The sequence below is a fragment of the Pieris rapae genome, chromosome 1 (genome assembly GCF_905147795.1).
Source record: "Pieris rapae chromosome 1, ilPieRapa1.1, whole genome shotgun sequence".
NCBI classification, from domain to species: Eukaryota; Metazoa; Arthropoda; class Insecta; order Lepidoptera; family Pieridae; genus Pieris; species Pieris rapae.
This window is the reverse complement of record NC_059509.1, coordinates 9,335,076-9,356,974: the sequence shown is the minus strand read 5'-3', so window position 1 is coordinate 9,356,974 and position 21,899 is coordinate 9,335,076. Positions and strand designations below refer to the sequence as shown.

The window sequence follows — 21,899 nt, the reverse complement described above, 5'->3', positions numbered from 1 at the left end:
AGAAATTCTCTTATTTAAGCAGCTTCTGTAAAGTTGCATATAGTAGATCATTTTTCGAAAAATAAGGTCGTAAAAGAAGTTGCATTTCTTACGTATGTACACTAGTATACGCACATTTTTTTTATCTAGCGAAATTCCGTGATTGAGAGTGGGCAACATTGCTAATCTGTTATCTGTGGCGGCTGTCAACTGTCGGTCTATAAAAAAAGATTGGCACTTGGCAGTTCCCATTGTTGATTGTCATCGATGACCGGAGACCTATAATTATATAGTAAACTGACCGCCGTAATAACTAATATTGTTTGAAATTTAAATGTTCAAACAATACGAATAACGTAAAATAGGTAATAGTGATTCAGGAAATAATATAAAATGACTTATCATTATGTTGTTACGGCCCAGAAGCCTACGGCTGTTACAGCATGTATAACAGGTAAGGACAAAATCTTATTTATGTTGTGTATTGTGTTGAGGTTATGTATATTCAATGGAGGTGCCTTCCCAATATAGCTTAAGAAATAATTAGATATATAAAGTAAAGATACTCTAACAAAGACTTTATTAAGATTACTGAGCAACTAAGTGGTTACAATATAGTAAATTTTTCATAGCCTGATAGTTTCAATAAGCTATGAAATTCTAATAATATAAAAGTTGTTTTAGATTTTGATAATACCTACAAACGAACAACATATTTCGTCAAAAATTTCAAATATTTTCATCAGAGATTGTCGAAAAAATCCAGCTGTTTTGTATTTTTACATGAATTTCATTCATCATTAAGATTTTGATTTGAATCAATAATAATGTAATAGGTATAATTAATCTTAGGTAACCAGCATTCCCATTTATTTTATTAATTATGTTTTACATAAATGTAATATGTGGTTAAAGTTTACAATTCAATACCTCGATTTTGAGGTCGGGGGAGGGTAAACTTATCACCCCCAACCAATTTCAAGTACTAGAAACATTTATAACAGTAGAAAAATAAAAATAAACCAAAACATACATATAATACCTAACATTAACTGGGCCCATCGTCCTCAAAGTCATCCACATAAGCCGGTCGTTTACCAAGCAAAATTCACCAAGTTTAAAAAAAAACAAATAAAAGCACGCACATTGACGAGAAAACAACAGAAATGTAAAAAGTAACGGCTTTTTAACGAATAATCTGCACTGTAACACTAACACACTGTTCTGGCGGATTGTTTACAAATTTCTAATATTGCACAAAACATCGAAAAAAAAATTAATTAGCTTAAATTACAACTCAAGCAGCATAAATTACTCCAAATCTCACAGAGGTTTTCGAATCAAGGTCTCCCGAGACTCCTACATACTCAGTATAATCAAATTCAAGGTATTGAATATAAGATCCAACCCTAATATGTTATTGTTGTGAAAATAGAATGTTAATGTTGTTGTACAATATCTAGTTATACATTTTTTATATCAGGAAACTTTACTTCACCAACGGATCTGAACCTGCTTGTTGCAAAAGTGTCCCGCCTTGAAATGTATATAGTCACTCCAGAAGGGCTACATCCTATGAAAGAAGTTGGCCTGTATGGAAAAGTGGCAAAAATGAAGATGTTTAGACCCCCTGTATGTAAATCAATAATTAAAATTTTATTACATAAAAATAATATACATCATAAAAAAATATATATTATCTGAGCAAAAATTGCTATGTTATATTTGTTTAACTGAGATAACTCTTCCTTTTTTTTCATACCTTATTCTTGAAAAATTATTATTGATTCCCTGTGAATAAACCTGCTTTAGTAGATGTTGTGTGAGTGAGATCTTGATAGTAAAAATACATGGTTGAAATCATGTAACTCCTTAGTATATTTTTGAATATGGCAAGGAGTTAATAAGCTTTTGTGTCTGAGTCTACAAACTTCTTCTTTTATCTAATAACAATGTTTGAAGGGCTATATGTCATACTGTTTCTTATTGAAATAAGTTTTATGTTTTTGTCTTATCCACAGCATGAAAAGAAAGATCTTGTATTTATATTAACTGCTCGATACAATGCTATGATTTTGGAATGGAGAACAGGCCCCAATGGAGACTTAGAAGTGGTAACAAGAGCTCATGGTAATGTGGCTGACCGTATTGGTAAACCTTCAGAAAATGGAATCTTAGCTGTAATAGATCCACAAGCCCGAGTTATTGGTTTAAGACTTTATGATGGATTATTTAAATTAATTCCACTTGATAAAGATTCTACAGAATTAAAGGCTACAAGTTTAAGGTAATGTTATGACATTCCTATTTTTAGTTTAAGTGTGTTGAATATCATTACTATAAATAATTTTCTGGGTTGAGATGGTGCCTTATTTGTCTTCTTTCACTACAGTGTAAACAATTTGAAAGATAGAGTGACAATTTTATAACTAAAGTTATAAAAACTTTTATTAGACTAATCAGTTTTTATAAATAAGGGTATTGTAATATGATCCTTAACAAGAGTAAATCTGTAAAAGTATTATATTCTCTATTATTATATATTTATGGTCTATCTATATCAATGCTCTAAATATTTATTACTATTATAACTTGTTTTTGTACGATAATAAAAAACATTAATATTTTCAGATTGGAAGAATTGAATGTTTATGATCTTGAGTTTTTACATGGTTGTGCTAATCCAACACTTATATTAATTCACCAAGACCTAAATGGTAGACATATTAAGGTACTTCTTGAATTTATTACTTATGAATATTATTTTAATATGAGTTAGTGTCTTTTAAAACATTGTCCATGTTTGTTAAATTTTTATTTATAAAAAAAAATATTCCAGACTCGTGAAATAAATTTAAGAGATAAAGAATTTATAAAAGTCCCATGGAAACAGGATAATGTTGAAACAGAAGCCTCCATACTGATTCCAGTGCCAAGTCCTTTAGGTAATATTATCAACACTGCTATGCTGTTATGCCTATAACTTGCCTTGACTTTACTAAGGTTTCTAAGTTATTGAATTTGCTCTATAGCACGTTTAATCTTTTGCTATAATTCAAGGCCCAAAATATTGTATTTATTCCCTTTCATCTAAACTACGTTTTTAACTGAGGGTCATGTAACTATATTTTAATTATAAAAAAATAATGTTTACAAAATTTTACTTTGTTATAAAATTAAAGAAAAATCATGTTAAAACATGCTTTACAAAAAAAAATTTAGCAATTAAATTTAATTTTGATTAATTTATGTATTTCCACATCATTTTTTACCGTTACTACGAATGGTATGGAAACAATATACTCACACCAATCCTCCTACATAAAACAATTAAAATATGTATATACCTAAATCTTGTAACTAACTATATAGCAAGCAACTCTGTTGTACTCAGCCATTTAATTTTAATATGTGCATAAATTATGTGCATAGTATGTAAGTAAACTTAATCAATGTAACTTGTTCTGTTGTAAGAAATAAAAGGCTTTTTTTTTATGTGCATAAATTGCAATTTTAATTAATGTTTACAGGTGGAGCCATTGTTATTGGGCAAGAATCTATTGTTTACCATGATGGTCAGAGCTATGTAGCTGTTGCGCCACCACAAATAAAAGTAAAGAATGGAATACGTACATTTAAATACTCATATTTTATTTCTTTATAAAATAAAACTAGATCAGTCCAATTGTACCAAAAGATTTAGAGTTAAGACTACTATGTCCCGTATGTGATAATCTGATTACATTCACAGCACTAAATCTCAACACTGAATAGCCTACGATTGATTTAGTTTTTATGTATAAGTAGGTTTTGACTTATATTTAAACATATTGAATTAAACTTACAGATGACTCCAATAAACTGCTATAGTCCCGTGGGCCCCGCTGGGCTCCGTTATCTGTTGGGTGATATTGCAGGTCGGCTTTTCATGTTAGTCTTAGAAGTTCAAGATAGAGGGGACAACACACAGACTGTTAGAGATCTTAAGGTTGAATTGTTAGGTGAGGATCATTTAAAGATCTTTATTTATTTTTGTTTTAGTATTGTTATTTAAAAAATATTGTATAATTTTTCCTAAGGTGAAATCTCAATACCGGAATGTATGACATACCTCGACAACGGCGTGGTCTTCATTGGGTCTCGTCTCGGAGACTCTGCCCTTGTGCGACTCTCCGCCACCAAAGACGAGACCAATCAGTATGTCAAAGTGATGGAAACATTTACCAGTCTATCGCCTATTGTGGATATGTGTGTCGTGGACTTAGAACGACAGGGACAGAATCAGTTGATAACTTGCTCTGGTAAGGAATTGTTTAAAATGGAACAAACTTACCATATCTTTGTATGTATGTTATTTTTGTAGAACAATGTTAACGTATACGTAAACGTACGTTACGTACGTATTTAACACTCGCTCGTACGGCGTCGGAAAATATCGTGGTTTTCTGACATACCATAGACACAAAAGGTCGAATTTGTGTGTCATGCACGCTGATCACCTATCAGGATATGAGAAAAAATTTCTCGGAACAGAATTCTTAGGCCAAGACCGCCACTGTTTTTGTTACATTTACTAGAATTTTCCTTTTTCTGACAGATTATCGTTGCATTTAATAATTCTCTGGTGTTTTTGTTACTCTACACAATAGATTTTGGTTTTCCATTGCTTTAATAATCTGATAAAGACACATCATTCGAAAGATAAAAAATATATTTATCTTTTTCTTAACAATTATTATAATTATTATTTTTTGTCGCGTTTTAGGCGATAATTAACTGTTGTCACTGGCAAATTGTCCAGCGCTGTGGACCACGTCTACTCCACAGCATAATGCTGAGCCAGTTCCAGTTCCAACCACAGTACACATTACACACTCAAAATGTATGTTATTCCTAAAAAAAGAATGTTATTTTTTTAAGGAATAACTGTTATTATTTTTATTGTTTGTTTTATTGTGTGTGTGTTTCGTTAGGGATAAATGTTATGTCCAAAACGTTTAAGCTACATTACTCTGATAGATTAGTGTCTCTGCTATAATTCCTGTAATGAATAAATAATATAAAACCATTTTTCACAAACCAAAATTAAAATATAAACTTGCTCACAGGTGCTTTCAAAATGGGCTCATTGCGGGTTATCCGAAATGGAATTGGTATTCAGGAGCAAGCATCTATCGATCTCCTGGGAATAAAGGGAATGTGGGCTCTCACTCTGCAGCCAGGCGCATCCTATCACGACACATTAGTCCTGGCTTTCGTTGGACAGACCAGGTATTTTACATTTCTTGTTAACTGTTTCATTCTTATAGTTAGCATACTGCAATTAGGCCTGATTGATCTACAAATACAATTTTTTTAATGGGCATTAACAGGGCGGATCTACATTCGAAGTTTATATTGTTCTTTGTCGTGTGCATTCGATAACTAGACACAGACATCCGTAATTCTCGAAAGTGAAATTTCTTGATAGAAAAACATACTTGCGTTTTGATTAAATAGTTGAATTTATTTTTATTTATGTTTTCAGAGTACTTACATTAAATGGTGAAGAAGTGGAAGAAACTGAAATTAAAGGTTTTGTCTCGGATAGACAAACATTCTTTACAGGGAATGTGTGTCACAATCAACTGATACAGGTACACTTTGTTGAAATTCACTTACCATAGATAACATTTTTTTGTGAGAATATCTGTACTTTAAGTTTGGAAGTACTGTGTCTTAATTACACTTAAATTACCAATCCACCTCACAGTAAAATGGACTTTCATCATTTAAACTAAACTTATTATTTCTCTTTTCATCGCTATGATGTATGAATTTATGTTAAATTAATGTGTCAGAACGACGCGAAACAGTACTTTAGTGTAAACAGTGCAATTAGACTGATTTATTTTTAGAATATATATTTATTTGTTTTAAGGGGGCGTCCATAAATTACGTGAGGTGTTTAAGGGGGGGAGGGGGTCGAGTCAAATCTCATCTAATCTTACGTTGGAGAGAGGGGCGATCTCGGCAAATATCACGCAATTGCAGAAAATTAAAAAAAACACCTCACGTAATTTATGGACGCCCCCTAATGTATACTAATAAACAAAATGTTTAAGTAATCCATTAATTATGAGCACCATTTTTGTTGTATTAGTAATGTTTTTGTCATTACAAAAACTTAATACTTAAAATTGTGTCAGTCAGGTGACAGACGAAGGCGTACGCCTGATAGTGCATCGCGACGGGCAGTGGGTGCTGGGCGCATGCTGGCGCGCGGGAGGTGCTCGCTCCGTGTCCGTCGTGGCATGCTCGGAGACGCGTGTCGTGCCCGCCGTGGGGAACAGGATATTTCTGCTGGCCATCGAGGAAGGGCAACTTAACCTGATCTCGTAAGTGGCGCCGCCTTCTTTTTGTTGTTCCTTATGCCCCTAGGAGGGTTCTTTACTTGAAGAACCTCAAGTCGACTTGGTCTACTAACTACCTACTAACATTTGAATACAGTGTAAATTCTATATAACGACCCTGACGGGACTGTGAAGATTTTGAAGTTACATAAAGTTGTCGTTAAATGGAAACAAGAAAAATCTGTATTAGAAAAGACAAAAGTGTTAGAAATCAAACAAAACATAATTCTTATTAGACAGATTTTGCTGCACCGATTATGTTTTTTTACATATCTTGCGTTTTTGAGGTATCTTCGTGATAAAGCACGATCACGCTATCCCAATTTGTAAACAAAAGAACGGATAACTGAGAAAGGTACATATGATGCCGATTCTTCTTTTTTAAGTACCTGTCTATTACTGGAGGTCGGTAGAATATATTATATATATATATATATTAATAGACAGGTTGGTATGATGCTGATAGTCGAGTTAATTACAGGCTAGGGCAATAAAGCGGCAAAATAACATACACAGCTTCGCAGTTTTAACTAATTTCGGAAACTTAAAAAACACATTTTATTAGTAAATTTTTATTGAGGGTGGATGTAATGCTATGTAGACTGTATTATTGTATGGAAGTGAAGCTAAAGCAACCAAGTGGGTTTTTCGTTAAATCGACGGAAGTCGCATGGAATTTACACTGTATACATATTACATATCAAGGTAACTTTCTTACTGTTTGTTATTTGGTTAACATACTGTTTTAGAAAAGATTATTTTACATTATATCTATTTCTTTACTATGCACATTTACGGTTTTAGAGAAGTGTGTATGGAAGAGGAAGTGGCTTGTCTGGACTTGGGTCCCGGAGGTGATGAAGCCCTCTTGGGAGTGGGATTGTGGACAGACATCTCGGTCAGAATACTAAAACTACCTGACCTAACACCACTTCATACAGAGAAATTATCTGGAGGTTAGTATTTTCTTAATAACGTAATAACTGTGCTTTATTGCCATCTAAAATCGAATTATTGTAAGTACAATTAAATGTTTTCGCTATAAATTTTTTTATTATATTAACACAGAAATAATTCCCCGGTCGCTACTCATCTGCGTGCTGGAGGGTGTTTGCTATCTGCTTTGTGCGCTCGGAGATGGCTCAATGTTTTACTTTACTGTGGATCAACATACGGGTGCTCTCACTAACAGAAAGAAGGTCACATTGGGTACACAGCCGACTGTACTCCGCAGCTTCAGGTAATGCTTTTTTAAAAAAAAAAAAAAAAAAGGATTTCAAAATTTTCAAAAAATGATATCTATTTATTCAACAAGACATTTACAAAGTTTAAATGAGGGTAGGTTTTAAAATGTATACTGGATGGATGTATAGTAATGTAATGTACATGGTATTTTCAGGTCTTTATCAACAACAAACATATTTGCATGTTCCGATCGGCCAACCGTGATATTCTCGTCGAACCACAAGCTGGTCTTCTCTAACGTCAACCTCAAAGAAGTTACTCACATGTGCTCCTTGAATGCACAGGCTTATCCAGACAGGTAAATTTAATTTAATCTGATATAATGATGGTGATTTCGCTAGCATGGTCAAGCTTTGACATGGAAATTATTGTGGTGTCACCTATTTTCTGGAGGGTATTTCGGGTATTTATTTATCAGATAAAAAAGGATAAAATATAATTTCATTAACCTTCAAAGCACTAAAGACTGTCAAGAAATGTTGAGTTAATAGTTAAATATTCTCTTTATTCAGTTTTAATATATCCATACTTTATACCCTAGTTTTATTTAAATTTCTTTTAAAATTATTCAAATATTTTTTTAGCTTCGTTAATTAATATTTACAGTTTGGCGCTTGCGACAGACAGCACAGTGACAATTGGCACTATTGACGAAATTCAGAAGTTGCACATCCGCACTGTTCCGCTTAACGAATCGCCACGACGCATCGCTTATCAGGAGGCCACGAAGGTAGCAAAGTTCTTATTTTGCTTTCATATATTATCTAATTACTTAAAACACTGTTAGACATGCAGGGAATAAGGTCGCCCATTGGAGTATTTTATGTTTAATAAATAAATATAATACATCACAAAATGTTATATTAGAACCGCTGTGGTTTGTATAAATGTAACCATAGCCGTAGATGTGGTCTAAAAAAATGGTCGCCTAGAAGACAGTTATTTACTTTTTCTGTTATTGGCAGTATTTTGCAGTGTTAAAAAAATCCTCTTTCTTCATTTTTATATGAGTCGAGCTCAGTTCTGGATAATAAGGCTGGCCATTGGCGTATATTTTACTTTAAATAAAAAAAATATTTATAAAAGCCTAGGACTTCTTGAACTTTACCCCCTGTTGGTGTTTTTTTTTTCTATTGTGCCACATTAGGGTTACCTGGATAAAATCGTTTGTTAGCGTGAAGGCCGCACGTTGCCTCAACTTATGTGGCCTGCATATTTTTTTTAATGTTTATATTATGGTAACGAAGTGTGTAAATTAATAAATAAAAAAAATAGGCCGGAAAAACAGCCTTTGTAATGGTAATAAAAGGCAGTTACTGCATCCCATGTACACTCATTTTATTTCGCCTTAAAGGAAAACCCAAAGCTTTAAGGTCGTATTTCTCTGAAGTGACATCCATTCAATGTTTTAACTTATAATATAGATGAGATAATAAACAAGTTGTGCTAAATTTTCAGTCTTTCGGTATAATAACAATGCGTGTGGACAAAGTGGAGTGGTCGTCGGGGTCGGGCAGTACGGCGGTGTCCGTACGCGGCAGTGCGTCTACGTCCGCGGCCAACAGCAGCGGTGCACCTCTTGCACATCCTAAACATGCGCCTCTAACACAGCCCAAGCACATGCCCACGGCCGTTGATCTAGAGATATATAACCTGCTAATATTGGATCATCATACATTTGAAGGTACATATGTTTTTATTATTCAATATAACGGGCATCGTACCGTAAACAAATTCAATAACTCAACGGTGGACATTGATATGTTCGCTTGGAGTGTGGAGGCAGCAAGGAGAGCTCTGGTACAAAATTATTTTAACCAGGATGAATGAAATGTATTGACTTCATTTTCATTGTCAACAAATTAAATTCTGTTTTTCTGTTTATTGTTTTGTTTAACACTAAAATTTTTTGAAATGTTTAGGTACCTTCTTGTTATATATATTCATTTAAATTAAACTATTTGTGAAGATTTATAATTGGCCCATGTTGTTATGTATATATTCATCTATTTTTGTATTGTGCTGTGAATCTTCTTATGAATAAAAAAAAAAATAATAATAATGTATAGAATAAAAATTATATTTAACTAGCTGACCCGGCAGACTTCGTACTGCCTCATCGATAAATAAAAGACCTAATCTTTTGTATAAAATGATTTTAAAACAAACAAAATAATTATTAATGAAAAAGCATTTATTGAATAAAGCATGAAGTTTTATTATTATTTTCGATACATCATGTTGCTTACTTAGAAATCAGAGTTTTCCTGAAATACTGGCTATTTATAAGGTTTAAATTTGATATTCACAGACACACACTGTGAAAATACAGTCTGTTAATTAATTTAAAGCTTTCTCATAAACTATATTTTTTGTTTCGTTTTGTGGTGCGTAAATAAACAAAGAAGACGGTTTTCCGACGCGCGAACACGCGACGTATAATTGTCCATGCGCGAAACAGGGAAACTCCAAGTTGATTCCACAAACTTCTAAAGACTGTCCTTGCGATTTATTTATGGTCATCGCAAAGGCCAGACGTACTGGAAATTGTAAGAATGGTAAGTCCGTTGGAATCATCGGTATCCGCGGGATCAAGACATCCTCTCCTTTGTATTTTCCTTTTATGATTGTCGCCTCAATGACGTTATTCATCAGTCTTTTCACAGCCAGTCTTGTTCCATTGCATAGTCGAGGTTGATTAATGTTACGCAGCATGATGACAACTGATCCTACTTTTAACTGCAAATTGTGAGGTGGTAATCCAGGCAATTCCAGTGAATTTAAAAACTCAGTGGGATAGTTGATTACGTCATCCTGGTTCATTACGGTGTCGACTGATTTGAAGGAAACCAACTGTCCTGGAAGAAAATTCTGAATGGTCGCATTAAGATCCTCTACATCATTATTTTTCGCTGCTAATATTGCTCGTTCACCCAGCCAATTATGGTTATTGAACTTTTGCGCTATATCTGGGAAAACTCGCTGAATAAGCTCCACTTTTGAGTCTGTGATGTGACAGAAATCTGTAGGTAATGTGATGAATCCGGTCGAGGTGTCCACTGCAACTTTATTATTTCCAATGTCTAACAACTGCTTCGCAAACACATTAGCAGTTTCATCTTGTTGCAAAAATACTCGCATGTTAGTTGTTAAGTGGAGTGTCTTTACGTACTGCCACAAATTTGATGATTTTAGGCATGCATTTAGTTCATCATCAGTTGATCGGAGAATAACTGGAAGAGTCTGACGAAAATCACCTGACAACAGAATCATGGCCCCACCGAAAATATTTTGGTTGTCACGAAGATCTTTCAACGTTCTGTCCAGTGCCTCCAGCGACCTCTTATGGGCCATTGTGCATTCATCCCAAACAATTAATTTGCATACCTGTAGGATCTTGGCCATTGCGCTATTTTTGGCGATGTTGCAAATTGGTGTTTCGTCTTCTCCTCGGCATCGTAAATTGTAATTAATCAAAGTGAGAAAATTTCCCGCTCATTTAGCAGTAAAGTGTCACTATCACAAAAAAGAACACATTACTTGGAATGTCACTATCACAAAGGATCACCAAAGTAAAGAAAGTTCTCGCGCACGTAGCCACAAAGATAGATATAACGATAATATAATTTTTTCCGTGCTCTGAAATGCGACAGGATGGAATGACATATCAGTTGGTTGTCAAATCTAATGTCAAATACATATTGAGATTGCGTTCAGAATTTAACTTAAGATTTATAATTTAATTTGTCTTTATTATTATTGATTTATCTTTCGATTTCTATATAGTCTTATTAAAAAAATAATCGGACAGAGTAACAACTTAAGTTAGCTAAAATTGTGTTTATTTATGTACTATGTATTTTGAGACTATGCAATTTTGTCGCGTTCGCGATTCACTTTCACTTTTGTTGAGTTTCAGAACGCGATATTAGGTCCTCCAACGCGCACGCGAATTTGAACTTTATGCAGCGGTAATAAATTACAAATTGACTCTCCATTTTATTTAGAAAACGTTTGTATGGGAAATAGAAAAATGCTGTTTTGAGGATTTTCCCGGCAATTATTCGAATTTTTCTCACCTTTTAAACCTTCCCTAGACCTCCACGAATAATTCAATACCAAGATAAGATAAATCCGTTCAGCCGTTCTCGAGTTTTAGCGAGACTAACGAACAGCAATTGATTTTTATATATATAGATTATAACGGAATATGTCGTTGACAGATTCACTACAAATTAAAACAAAATAAACATGTGGCTACTCACACACCCAGACAGAAATGTGGTCTGTTATTTCATAGAAATATGTATGTAAATAATTTTTGTATTGCAGTGCTCCACGCACACCAACTAATGGCGAGTGAATTTGCCCTTTCACTGTTATCTTGCAAGTTGGGAGATGACCCCACACACTATTACGCCGTTGGTACTGCTATGCTAAACCCGGAGGAATCTGAACCGAAGCAGGTAATCTATATAGGTTCTGGAAATTATAATCTTATGATTCAGGTTATGTAAAAATGAACACTTTTGTCATGCGGGAGTCATAATTCACGCTAAATCCTGATTTTGAATATCCAAAGAAAAGTTATTTCTTAAAACCTCCTCAGTTTTATAAAAATATAAATGATATATAATGTATTACATCAATTTGTTACATGTGTTCTAGGGCAGGATAATATTGTTCCAATGGTCTGATGGGAAATTGACTCAAGTTGCGGAAAAAGAAATAAAGGGAGCCTGTTATACACTCGTACAGTTCAATGGGAAATTACTAGCTTCAATCAATAGCACTGTAAGTAGCCTTCGTTTAATCGGAATTATAATCATTTGCAATGCAATGCGACATCGAGTCTTTTAAAAAATCTTTGGAGCAAGCAGTAGTAAAATTTTGGAAACAGTGCGTAAATGTTATTTGTAAATCAGTTTGATTACAAATATGATTATGTACATGCATGTTGTTATGTATAAAAGAAATACTATGTAGTTTACTATTTTTATGTAAACATATATATGTCATATGTTGATTGCTCTTTGTTACCAGGTCAGGTTATTCGAATGGACATCGGAAAAAGAACTACGATTGGAGTGTAGCCACTTTAACAATATTGTAGCGCTATATCTTAAAGTAAAAGGTGACTTCATACTTGTAGGTGATCTTATGCGGTCTATGTCACTTCTGCAATATAAACAGGTATTTAAAATATTAATTTGTCTAAATGGTATAACTGATTATTCAATTTTACAGAAAAGCCTTTTGAGTAGTCATTCAAATATTTATTTGAAATCTTCGTATGTTATTGTTTTTCATCCAGTTACGAAATTTATACTCTTTGGCATTTGTAAAAGAGTATATATACAATGTTTTTAGATGGAAGGCAGTTTCGAAGAAATAGCACGCGATTACAGTCCTAATTGGATGACCGCCATTGAAATTTTAGACGATGACACATTTTTGGGAGCAGAAAATAGCTCAAATTTATTTGTGTGTCAAAAAGATAGGTAAGTAGAAGAAAACTAATCCTTCCTAAACCTCATCTTGTATTAAAAAATATTGTGGTTTTCAATCACGGGAAGTCTTAGTTGAAATACGATAAAGTCAAGTTAATTCTACTTTTGTTTATTTCTCCTTTGTCCTATAGCGCGGCTACAACGGATGAAGAGCGTCAGCAGATGAGCTACATGGGGCAGTTCCATCTGGGAGACATGGTGAATGTAATGCGATTGGGCTCTTTGGTTGGCCAACACGCTGACACCGCCGCACCTGTACATAACCCGGCAACCATCGCCACTGTTAACGGCGCCATATGTAAGACTGTTTACTATCAACCTAGATAGATGGCGCTATAATGTAGTAAATATAGCAGCAGTAGTATGAACTAACCAAATACAAATGAATAATTCTCCAGGTCTAGTCGTCCAACTATCACAGGAACTGTATGAATTCTTGCACCAACTAGAAGAGAAGCTTACGCATACGATCAAATCAGTGGGCAAGATTCCTCACACGTTTTGGCGATCGTTCAACACGGACATTAAGACTGAGCCCGCGGAAGGATTTATCGATGGAGATCTCATAGAGAGCTTCTTAGATCTCACTAGGGATATGCAACAGGAGACCATTCAGGGATTACAAGTAAGTGTATAATGCCATCGACCCTATACTCGTTAAATAGAGGCCAAAGACGTGCGCGTTTATTGTCTATGTCATTGTATTATTATTTTAAAAATAACTATTCCGCAGTTTTTCAGTATTTTTATAGTTTTTAATCCGCGCTTTATACTGTGGTACTGTAATGTATTTATTATCACAGTTCATTATCTGGTAGCAATATTATTTTATTTATCATATAGAGACAACATATCAAACAGATAAACATTCTTGTTAAAAACATAAAAAATGCTTGCAAATAATTACCATAAAATGCTTACTGATCTAGGCTACATATGCATTATTAGAAGAACAATACCTTACTAATACCTACATTCCTCAAATAATAAGAATTAGTAATTTCAGTTTTATCCAAGAGAATTTTGCAGCTTACCTTAGCCTCACAAACAGTTTTTATCGTCCGCTCTACGGCCTTGATTTGAGGACTGGCAGTAAATATAATTTGAAGCATTTAATATGTATTTCTTTATTGACATTCAAAACGCAATCAACACTGCATTGTATTATCTGTATGAATAAATCCTTTTGAATTTGTATTTGAAATTCATAATAGTTTTTACAAGTACCACCACCAAGTATATTTTTTTGTAATCTTTTGACACATACAAATGATTAATGATCTACACTCCATCAGAATATAGGAATAGGAATTTTAGGTGCCGTGTATATATGTACTTTAAAAACTGTGTTGTCTAGTTACATTACATTAATATTTTACAGATCGACGATGGCGGCATTATGCGTGAGGCGAAAGTGGATGACCTTATAAAAATTGTGGAAGATTTAACGCGAATACACTAGTAGTGTTTGGATTTATATTAGTAATATATATTTTAAGTTTCTTTCTTATTTTTATGATGTTGCAATAGTGATAATTTGATTAAGTTTTATTTCAATTTTTAAAATCTTTTTTGAACAATAGTAGTCTTTGAGATAATACTTAAATAAATTCAAGTAAAAAAATATTGTGTCTTGTTACTACCAGATGCTAGGAAGTTTATATTTGCTTTTATACATACTTTGAGCATTAATATTACCCAACAACAAAATGGCTGAATTAAACTTTTGGACCATTCCATCCTTTACATACATACAAATTTGTATAGTAGTTAGCAGATTACAGATAAATTAAGTGTTCCTCCATTGAGCTTATCACCTATTTTTGAATTATGCTATCTAACATTAGTCAAAGTACCATAGCTATCTATGCACTTTTGCCATCAATAATCCTTTAACAAAAAAAACATTCAACGGGAATCAATATGAACAATAAGGTCCGGGGAGTATTGGGAGGTAGGTGTCTAAGGTGTGGTCATTCCAAATGAAGCTCCTCTAATTAAGTAGCAATCCGTTGTGTAGTGTGTGATCTAGCGTTGTCGTGAAGCAGCAGTGGGCCAAAGCAATTGATCAGCCTTGGTTGTTTAGCAGTTAATAACGCGATATTTAATGTTTTCCATTTTATAAAAATAATGGAAAGTGAAATGAATGCTGGTTTTTGAAAAACAAATGCATGAGTAAATAACTGTAAAAAATTTGGAATTCCTAACCAGAGGAGATATTTGAGGTTAAAGTGGCCAGTAAGAGAAAATGCCAATTTCATATTTATCGACCTAATATCAAATTAACGTTTAATACCAGTATATGTATACTCTGTTGAAAATGCACATTTATAACCAACATGTGTATTACCTTAATAATAAAAAGCTACTGCTAGTTTTGTGCAATATTTATTTATTCATAGATTCTACAATTCAATCTTCTAACAAATTTTGCAATTTTCTTATAGTTTTTTGCAATCTGAACAATACAGGCCATAGCTCCTGTTAAAATAAAGCATTGATTATAAAACTGGAATGCAATAATACAAAAAAAATATGTATTATCAAAATGACTGACAACAATTATGATGATACAAAACAATGAACATGAACTAATATATATATTTATATTATAACTAGCGGATCCGACAGACGTTGTCCTGTCTACACGTCTTTAATTTCAAAATTTCAATTTTTAATAAGCCATTTTGATGAAAATTATTATTCAAATGTTATGACAATATCTAACGATCCAGCACATGGTCACACACGATATAACACAATGATAACAAAACTTTTTTTAAATTTCGGGACAGACTAAAATTAAAATTCGAATATTATTTAAAATTTGACACTGCGATGGTAGCGCCGTCTGTCGGATCCAATGTAAAACATTCCAAAATCAACAACAACTAATAAATTGAAAATTAATTAAAAAAACATTGTCCAGCGGACAAAATTGTGAATCTAAACCATTTCCAGATCCCCTTGAACACACACAAAAAATTTCGTCTAAATCGGTCCAGTCGTTTAGGAGGCGTTCAGTCACATACACACGCACACAAGAAATATATATATTAAGATATTATAACCTAATTTGAATGTAATACATGAATCAACCTTAAATATTGAACAGCCATAACTTTTTTTATCTAGTGGTTTGGTAATATCACAGATATAGTATTACTTCCTGTACTGATCAGCTTTGTAATGTAAGAACCACATCAGAGCAAATAGACAACTTGGAGGACTGCAAATGGGGCCTGGTGAAGTCACTATGGCCTCTATTTCTGGTATTGTTTTTTCCACAACTTCTATGATTTCATCATCAACACCACCTCCTGAAATTAGCATTTAAAACATAAGGTGGCTTCAAAGATGAAATGCAGTTTGCCTAAGCAGCTTTACTTAAAAACAAACTATGCCAGCAACCATATTCTAATTAAAAACATTAATTTCCCTAGTGATTGAAACCAGGACTAATTGAATAACTACAATTTCTGACTAACTAGGCAATATACTTTATTGAAAACTAAAATGTGCAATAATACATATAAAAAAACTTACAAAACTTCTTAAAAACAACAAAACCTTCTTCAAGAGATATATAACAGAACATATAACACACATTTATTGCACTCTACATTTTAAATGCTTAACAGTAATCAGTCTTGGACATATTGAAGCTAATACATAATATTTTAATCTCTACTACTTACCTTGTTCCGTTTTCATTTCATCGGTAACTTCACAATAAAAGAATGTTTGTAAGGCACCCTGGACACCAACTCCTGACCTGAATTATTGTGTTTATACATGAGAATTTCATAAATAAATTTTTTCACTTACAAAAGTAATAAAAATTAGATAGTATTTGTGCTCTAGAAAAACTATATATATATATATATAATACCTATATGATGTGATTCTTTGCAAATTTTTTAGAGAAACATTATAGCCACATTCTTCAAGAACTTCTTCCTGTGCTATCTCTTCTACGCTTTTATTCTTATCAATTATACCAGCACACATCTCTAGTGCTATTCCTAAAGAAGCTGGGTATTTATTAGTGTCTATTTGATCCGATTGTCTATCCTTTGGATGTACATTATTGTAATAAATTGCTGAAATGAGGGTTTTATCAAAGAATTAATATGAAAAGTTATATTAACTTTACAGCTAATGGAGAAAAAATGTGTTGAATTTGGAAACTAACAATAATCCTACAGATAAAATTGACAAAGTATATTCCTAAAAATTATTATTACTCACCAGGCCGAAATTGTTTAACAAAAATCATAACCTTTCTTGTAACATTAAATACAATAACAGCTACACTATCATGTACTTCAAGCAAGTCCCAATTTTTTTGCTTTCCATTTTGAGTATAATGTAACCGAAATGGCTTTACATACTGAGACTCTGGTAAAGGAGTTAGATATACGTCCTTTAAGTCTTCCATAATATAGAAATTGACAATATTATAAATTTTTATTGCGGTCCGATAATGAAAACTTTTCTTTTTCAGTGAAGTGAAGACTGAAGAATCTGCAATCTTCTGTGATCTGTCATTCTTATAAAGAGACCAGAGCATAGACTATTATTATCACAGAAAATTAATAGAAACGAATAGTAGGAAAAATAAAATATTTAAAAAAAAATTTCGTTATAATTATTTAAATGATTAAGTATATATACACACATAGGATATAAACATAGTATATATTCACATGGCTAGTCCATGTTAATGGTAAATTTTAGAAAATTAGTGAAAATATTAGATAAGTACAACTCGGCGGTGACATAAATGCTGTTTTGAAATCCTCACAGGTAATGAAAGCTAGACATATTGTAATGAACCCAAAACAAATAGACAAACAGCTCAGTGGGTGTTTCCCTTTCGAGGATCGGCCAACTAAGGTAAAAAAGGAAGAAGTCAATGAAAAAAGATGGTTGCCTCATTCTTTGGTCGGAAAGGTCATTTCGAGACAGTTGTCCTAGAAGATTGAAGGACAGTTACTGCCAGTTGTCTTGGAAAAAATCGACAGCAGCGCCCTCGAAGCAGGAACCTCATCACGACAATGCTTCAGCGCACTCCACAAAACGGACTGTTGAGTCATCCGCCATACAGTCCTGACCTGGCGCCCGTATATAAATTATAAATGAAAGTCGCACTTTCATTTATAATTTTCCTAAGAAGTAAAAATAAAATTCGAGGTATTCGCCTTACGAACCCTGACGATGCGGTGAAGCGTACGAAAATGCTATAGAAGAGATCCCTAAGGAAGAATGGCCCACTACTTTTCTCAGTGGTTCCATCGAATGCGATAATATGTATAGATGAACGGAGATTACTTCAAAAAACAATAAAAGTATTGGCAACTTTCTACAATAAACTGCAGCTTATTGAAATAGCAGATCTGGAACACGAGACACGAAAGCATATATTAGTCAAGACAACAGATGAGTAGATTTGCACCGAATTTTAAAGAATTATAAATAATAATAATCTAAATTTAAGTTTTTGGTTGTACTGTAGAACCAGTTAAAATTGCATGTGTGCAACGACAGCGCTATGTCGTCTGTGTTCTAAGAATAGCGCGGGCAAATTTTCCGTGTTGGAGTCCATCATATGTCTGCGTAGAAGAGAACTGGTAATAAAATGCGGCGGCTTCTAAACCGGTGGGCGGTGGCTGATGACACTGTTACAGATGTGGCGGTAGCCCGCAACAGCCACTAAAAGCTGCGGTCAGGGGCCAACGACCAACTCGCGCAGTGCCTTTAGTACAGGAGGTAAAGTAAAAAGGGTGTATCACATAAAATTTTAATTGAGATTGGCAATATATAACTATTGCCTACTAATAATAATAATCCTCATGGTATACATTATATATAATTTTATAAACAATACTAACTCTTTAAACAATACAACTCAGTGATGCCAACATAGGGATTTCTCCCTAAGTTTACGGAGAATAAAGGTGTCCTACGAGGTTTTTAGGAGGTACTTTATACACAAAATTGACTTCTTTTTCTTAAAGAACGCACGATTATATATTAATCCTAGAATGTCACAAAAAAACTGAACCAAATATATAAACTCCAAGCGTGGCTATAACTGAAATATCTAAAAGTTATAATACTACAAGGCCGAAAATTTTATACTTCTTAAAAGTATTTTTGATACACATCTCAAATTATCTCTTCTGTAGAAGTTGGCGTCAATTATTAAATTTTCATATTTTATATAAGCTATGGAATAGTTATTAGATCTGTGGATTCAATTCGTTTTTCCAAGTACTATATTTTTAACTTAAACTTACTAAGTTACGTAGATAGTGTATAGAACATAGTCTGTCTACGCTAAGTTACTAATAAATTCTGGTTTTAGCTGTAATAGCAAATAATAACTTTTAAATATTAAATTAATCAGTAAGTATATTTGTAGCTGCATACAACATGATTAAAGGTTAACAACGAATATGTCCAAAGCTGAGAAAGGACTGAAACCAGGTATTATCATCAAGCTCTCTTGTGAAACTGTTCAAAAGTTATCCGAAGATGACCAAAGTGTAAATGACAAGCAACAAATCTTAACATCAAACTTTGATGTTCAAAAAAAGACTGATGATGATGATCATAAAGAAATAAAAAAAAATCATAGACCACCGTTAATTGATAAAGAGGTTAAACAAAGTATCATTTTGGAACCGAATGTAAAGAACAATGAAGACATTAGCATTTCAAATGATAAACTAAAAAGTTTTGATTCTTGGGGTGAGTATGCTCCTTACATTACATATGAAGATGAAGAAGCATTTTATACAGATCCCAATACACACAAAAAATACAAATGGAATAAATCAAGTAATATATGGGATCCTCAAGCAGAAAATGAGGTGCCTGGCAGACAATATAGCTATGAAGATGATACCCATGTTTACACTGAGTCTGATGGATCAAAATTCTTCTGGGATGATGAAAAGAAAGCATGGATACCTAAAGTTGATGATAACTTTCTTGCTTTATATCAAATGTCTTATGGTTTTGTAGACAATGTTAAAACTAAAGAAGTTTCTGAAGATAAACCTAAAACTGAAAAAAAACAGGAGGCAAACTTAAAAAGGAAGAATGAACCACAATGGTTTGAACCATCTGATCAAAATAACACTAAAGTTTATGTCTCCAATTTACCATTAGATACTACAGAAGATGAATTTGTTGACCTAATGCAAAAATGTGGTCTTGTTGAACGAGATCCAGGAACACAGAAAATGAAAATTAAGCTCTATATGGACAAAGAACAAAACTGCTTCAAAGGGGATGCTCTTTGTACATACATAAAAATTGAATCTGTTAATTTAGCCTTGAGCTTACTTGATGGCTGTGATTTTAAAGGTAACAAAATAAAGGTTGAGAAAGCGCATTTTCAATTAAAAGGTGAATATAACCCAGCATTGAAACCTAAAAAGAAAAGGAAAAAAGAACTTGAGAAAATTAAGAAAATGCAACAAAAATTGTTTGACTGGAGGCCAGAAAAATTTGTAGGAGAACGCTCTAAGCATGAAAGAGTTGTGATTGTTAAGAATCTTTTTCATCCCTCTGACTTTGATAATGAAGTTCAGTTGATACTTGACTATCAACAGGACTTGCGGGAAGAGTGTGGCAAATGTGGTGATGTCAGAAAGGTTGTTATCTATGATCGACATCCTGAGGGAGTTGCTCAGATAACTATGAAGGAACCCGAACATGCAGATGCTGTTATACAACTAATTAATGGCAGATGGTTTGGCAAACGGCAAATAACTGCTGAGATATGGGATGGCAGAACTAAATACAAAATTGCTGAGACAGATGCAGATATAAGTAAAAGGATAGACAAGTGGGATAAATTCTTGGAGCAGGGAGAAAAGGATTGTAAAGATGTGGTTAAGAAAAGCCAAACTGAACCTTCATCGGAAGAAAGTTCTATAAAAGAGTAACTACTTATTACTTATAGAATATTTTTAATTAAACTATCTAAATGGAAATTAAGTTTTTATTTTTAATAAATATGAATATTCTTTGCTACCAAAGTTGTTAATAAATATAATTTATGTATACTTTATGTTGTATCTGGCATACTGAGTGTAAAATATATCTTACATTTATTTTCAGGTATTGACATTGCTTTGTTAGTAAATTTATTATATGCGTATAGGTATCACGCACAACGGACCAATTAAGAGTCTTATTGCGGAAATGGAGTCCCCCACATACATACATACATAGATGCGTATAGGTACCTATATATAATTTATTTATTAAATATTTAATTATAGTTTCTGGAATCAATTATGTTATTTGTGATGAATGTATCAATAGAACTCTTCAGTATAGTTCGAAGGTTTTTCAAATTGAAATAAGCCCTTTGGAGATGGCAGATCGTTAGGCGAGGCCTATGACGAGCAGGGTTCGTTCTGCGGCCTTTCTATATTTTACGCTTTTTAACTTTCTATTATAGTATAATATGCATTATTTACCACTAAGTGCACAACCGTGACAAAAACACACTGTGACCGATATCACAAAAACACCACAAAATAGCGTCCTTTCGCAGTCTTAAAACCGAGTGCGGAATTCCGACAGTAAGCCGGAGGAACTAAAGTATACACTATACAGAAAACAAGATAAAATACAAAATCAACTAGAGTTTTTTATTTATGAGATAGCTAACAACAAGAAAGAGTCATTTTAGCCGGTGAGAATTACCATTCAAATACCGGTAATAAAACATTATTTTTTTTGTTAAAAT

The 21,899-nt window shown here is 33.2% G+C and overlaps 3 protein-coding genes across 3 annotated transcripts; 2 read left to right on the top strand and 1 right to left on the bottom strand.

Annotated features, from left to right (window-relative positions):
• The first annotated feature begins 249 nt into the window (after positions 1–249).
• On the top strand, positions 250–15,502 carry LOC111000869 (DNA damage-binding protein 1). The gene is made up of 23 exons (XM_022270468.2): positions 250–433; positions 1,463–1,611; positions 2,001–2,266; positions 2,611–2,710; positions 2,819–2,924; positions 3,510–3,592; positions 3,827–3,980; positions 4,059–4,280; positions 5,088–5,250; positions 5,507–5,615; positions 6,172–6,356; positions 7,176–7,327; positions 7,440–7,611; positions 7,771–7,914; positions 8,223–8,346; positions 9,075–9,300; positions 11,949–12,082; positions 12,285–12,410; positions 12,660–12,809; positions 12,987–13,117; positions 13,258–13,424; positions 13,525–13,751; positions 14,508–15,502. Exons 1-23 carry the CDS (start codon positions 373–375, stop codon positions 14,586–14,588), a joined length of 3,432 nt encoding a protein of 1,143 aa, XP_022126160.1. The 5' UTR covers positions 250–372; the 3' UTR covers positions 14,589–15,502.
• Positions 15,503–16,112: 610 nt separating this feature from the next.
• Positions 16,113–17,654, bottom strand: LOC111000870 (uridine diphosphate glucose pyrophosphatase NUDT14-like). The gene is made up of 4 exons (XM_022270469.2): positions 17,378–17,654; positions 17,019–17,229; positions 16,825–16,901; positions 16,113–16,446 (listed from the first exon to the last, which is right to left on the bottom strand). Exons 1-4 carry the CDS (start codon positions 17,565–17,567, stop codon positions 16,289–16,291), a joined length of 636 nt encoding a protein of 211 aa, XP_022126161.1. The 5' UTR covers positions 17,568–17,654; the 3' UTR covers positions 16,113–16,288.
• A 1,764-nt stretch (positions 17,655–19,418) lies between these two features.
• On the top strand, positions 19,419–21,135 carry LOC111000860 (HIV Tat-specific factor 1 homolog). Its single transcript, XM_022270454.2, has one exon. It carries the CDS (start codon positions 19,588–19,590, stop codon positions 21,085–21,087), a length of 1,500 nt encoding a protein of 499 aa, XP_022126146.2. The 5' UTR covers positions 19,419–19,587; the 3' UTR covers positions 21,088–21,135.
• Positions 21,136–21,899: the final 764 nt, after the last annotated feature.

Coding starts and splice junctions, on each gene's coding strand:
- LOC111000870 (XM_022270469.2), bottom strand. CDS start 17,567: ATGGAAGACTTAAAGGACGTATATCTAACTCCTTTACCAGAGTCTCAG. Junction 16,902..17,018: donor CAAAGAATCACATCATATAG/GTATTATATATA, acceptor ACAATAATTCAG/GTCAGGAGTTGGTGTCCAGG. Junction 16,447..16,824: donor TGAAATGAAAACGGAACAAG/GTAAGTAGTAGA, acceptor TGCTAATTTCAG/GAGGTGGTGTTGATGATGAA.
- LOC111000860 (XM_022270454.2), top strand. CDS start 19,588: ATGTCCAAAGCTGAGAAAGGACTGAAACCAGGTATTATCATCAAGCTC.
- LOC111000869 (XM_022270468.2), top strand. CDS start 373: ATGACTTATCATTATGTTGTTACGGCCCAGAAGCCTACGGCTGTTACA. Junction 1,612..2,000: donor TGAAGATGTTTAGACCCCCT/GTATGTAAATCA, acceptor TCTTATCCACAG/CATGAAAAGAAAGATCTTGT. Junction 7,328..7,439: donor TACAGAGAAATTATCTGGAG/GTTAGTATTTTC, acceptor ATATTAACACAG/AAATAATTCCCCGGTCGCTA.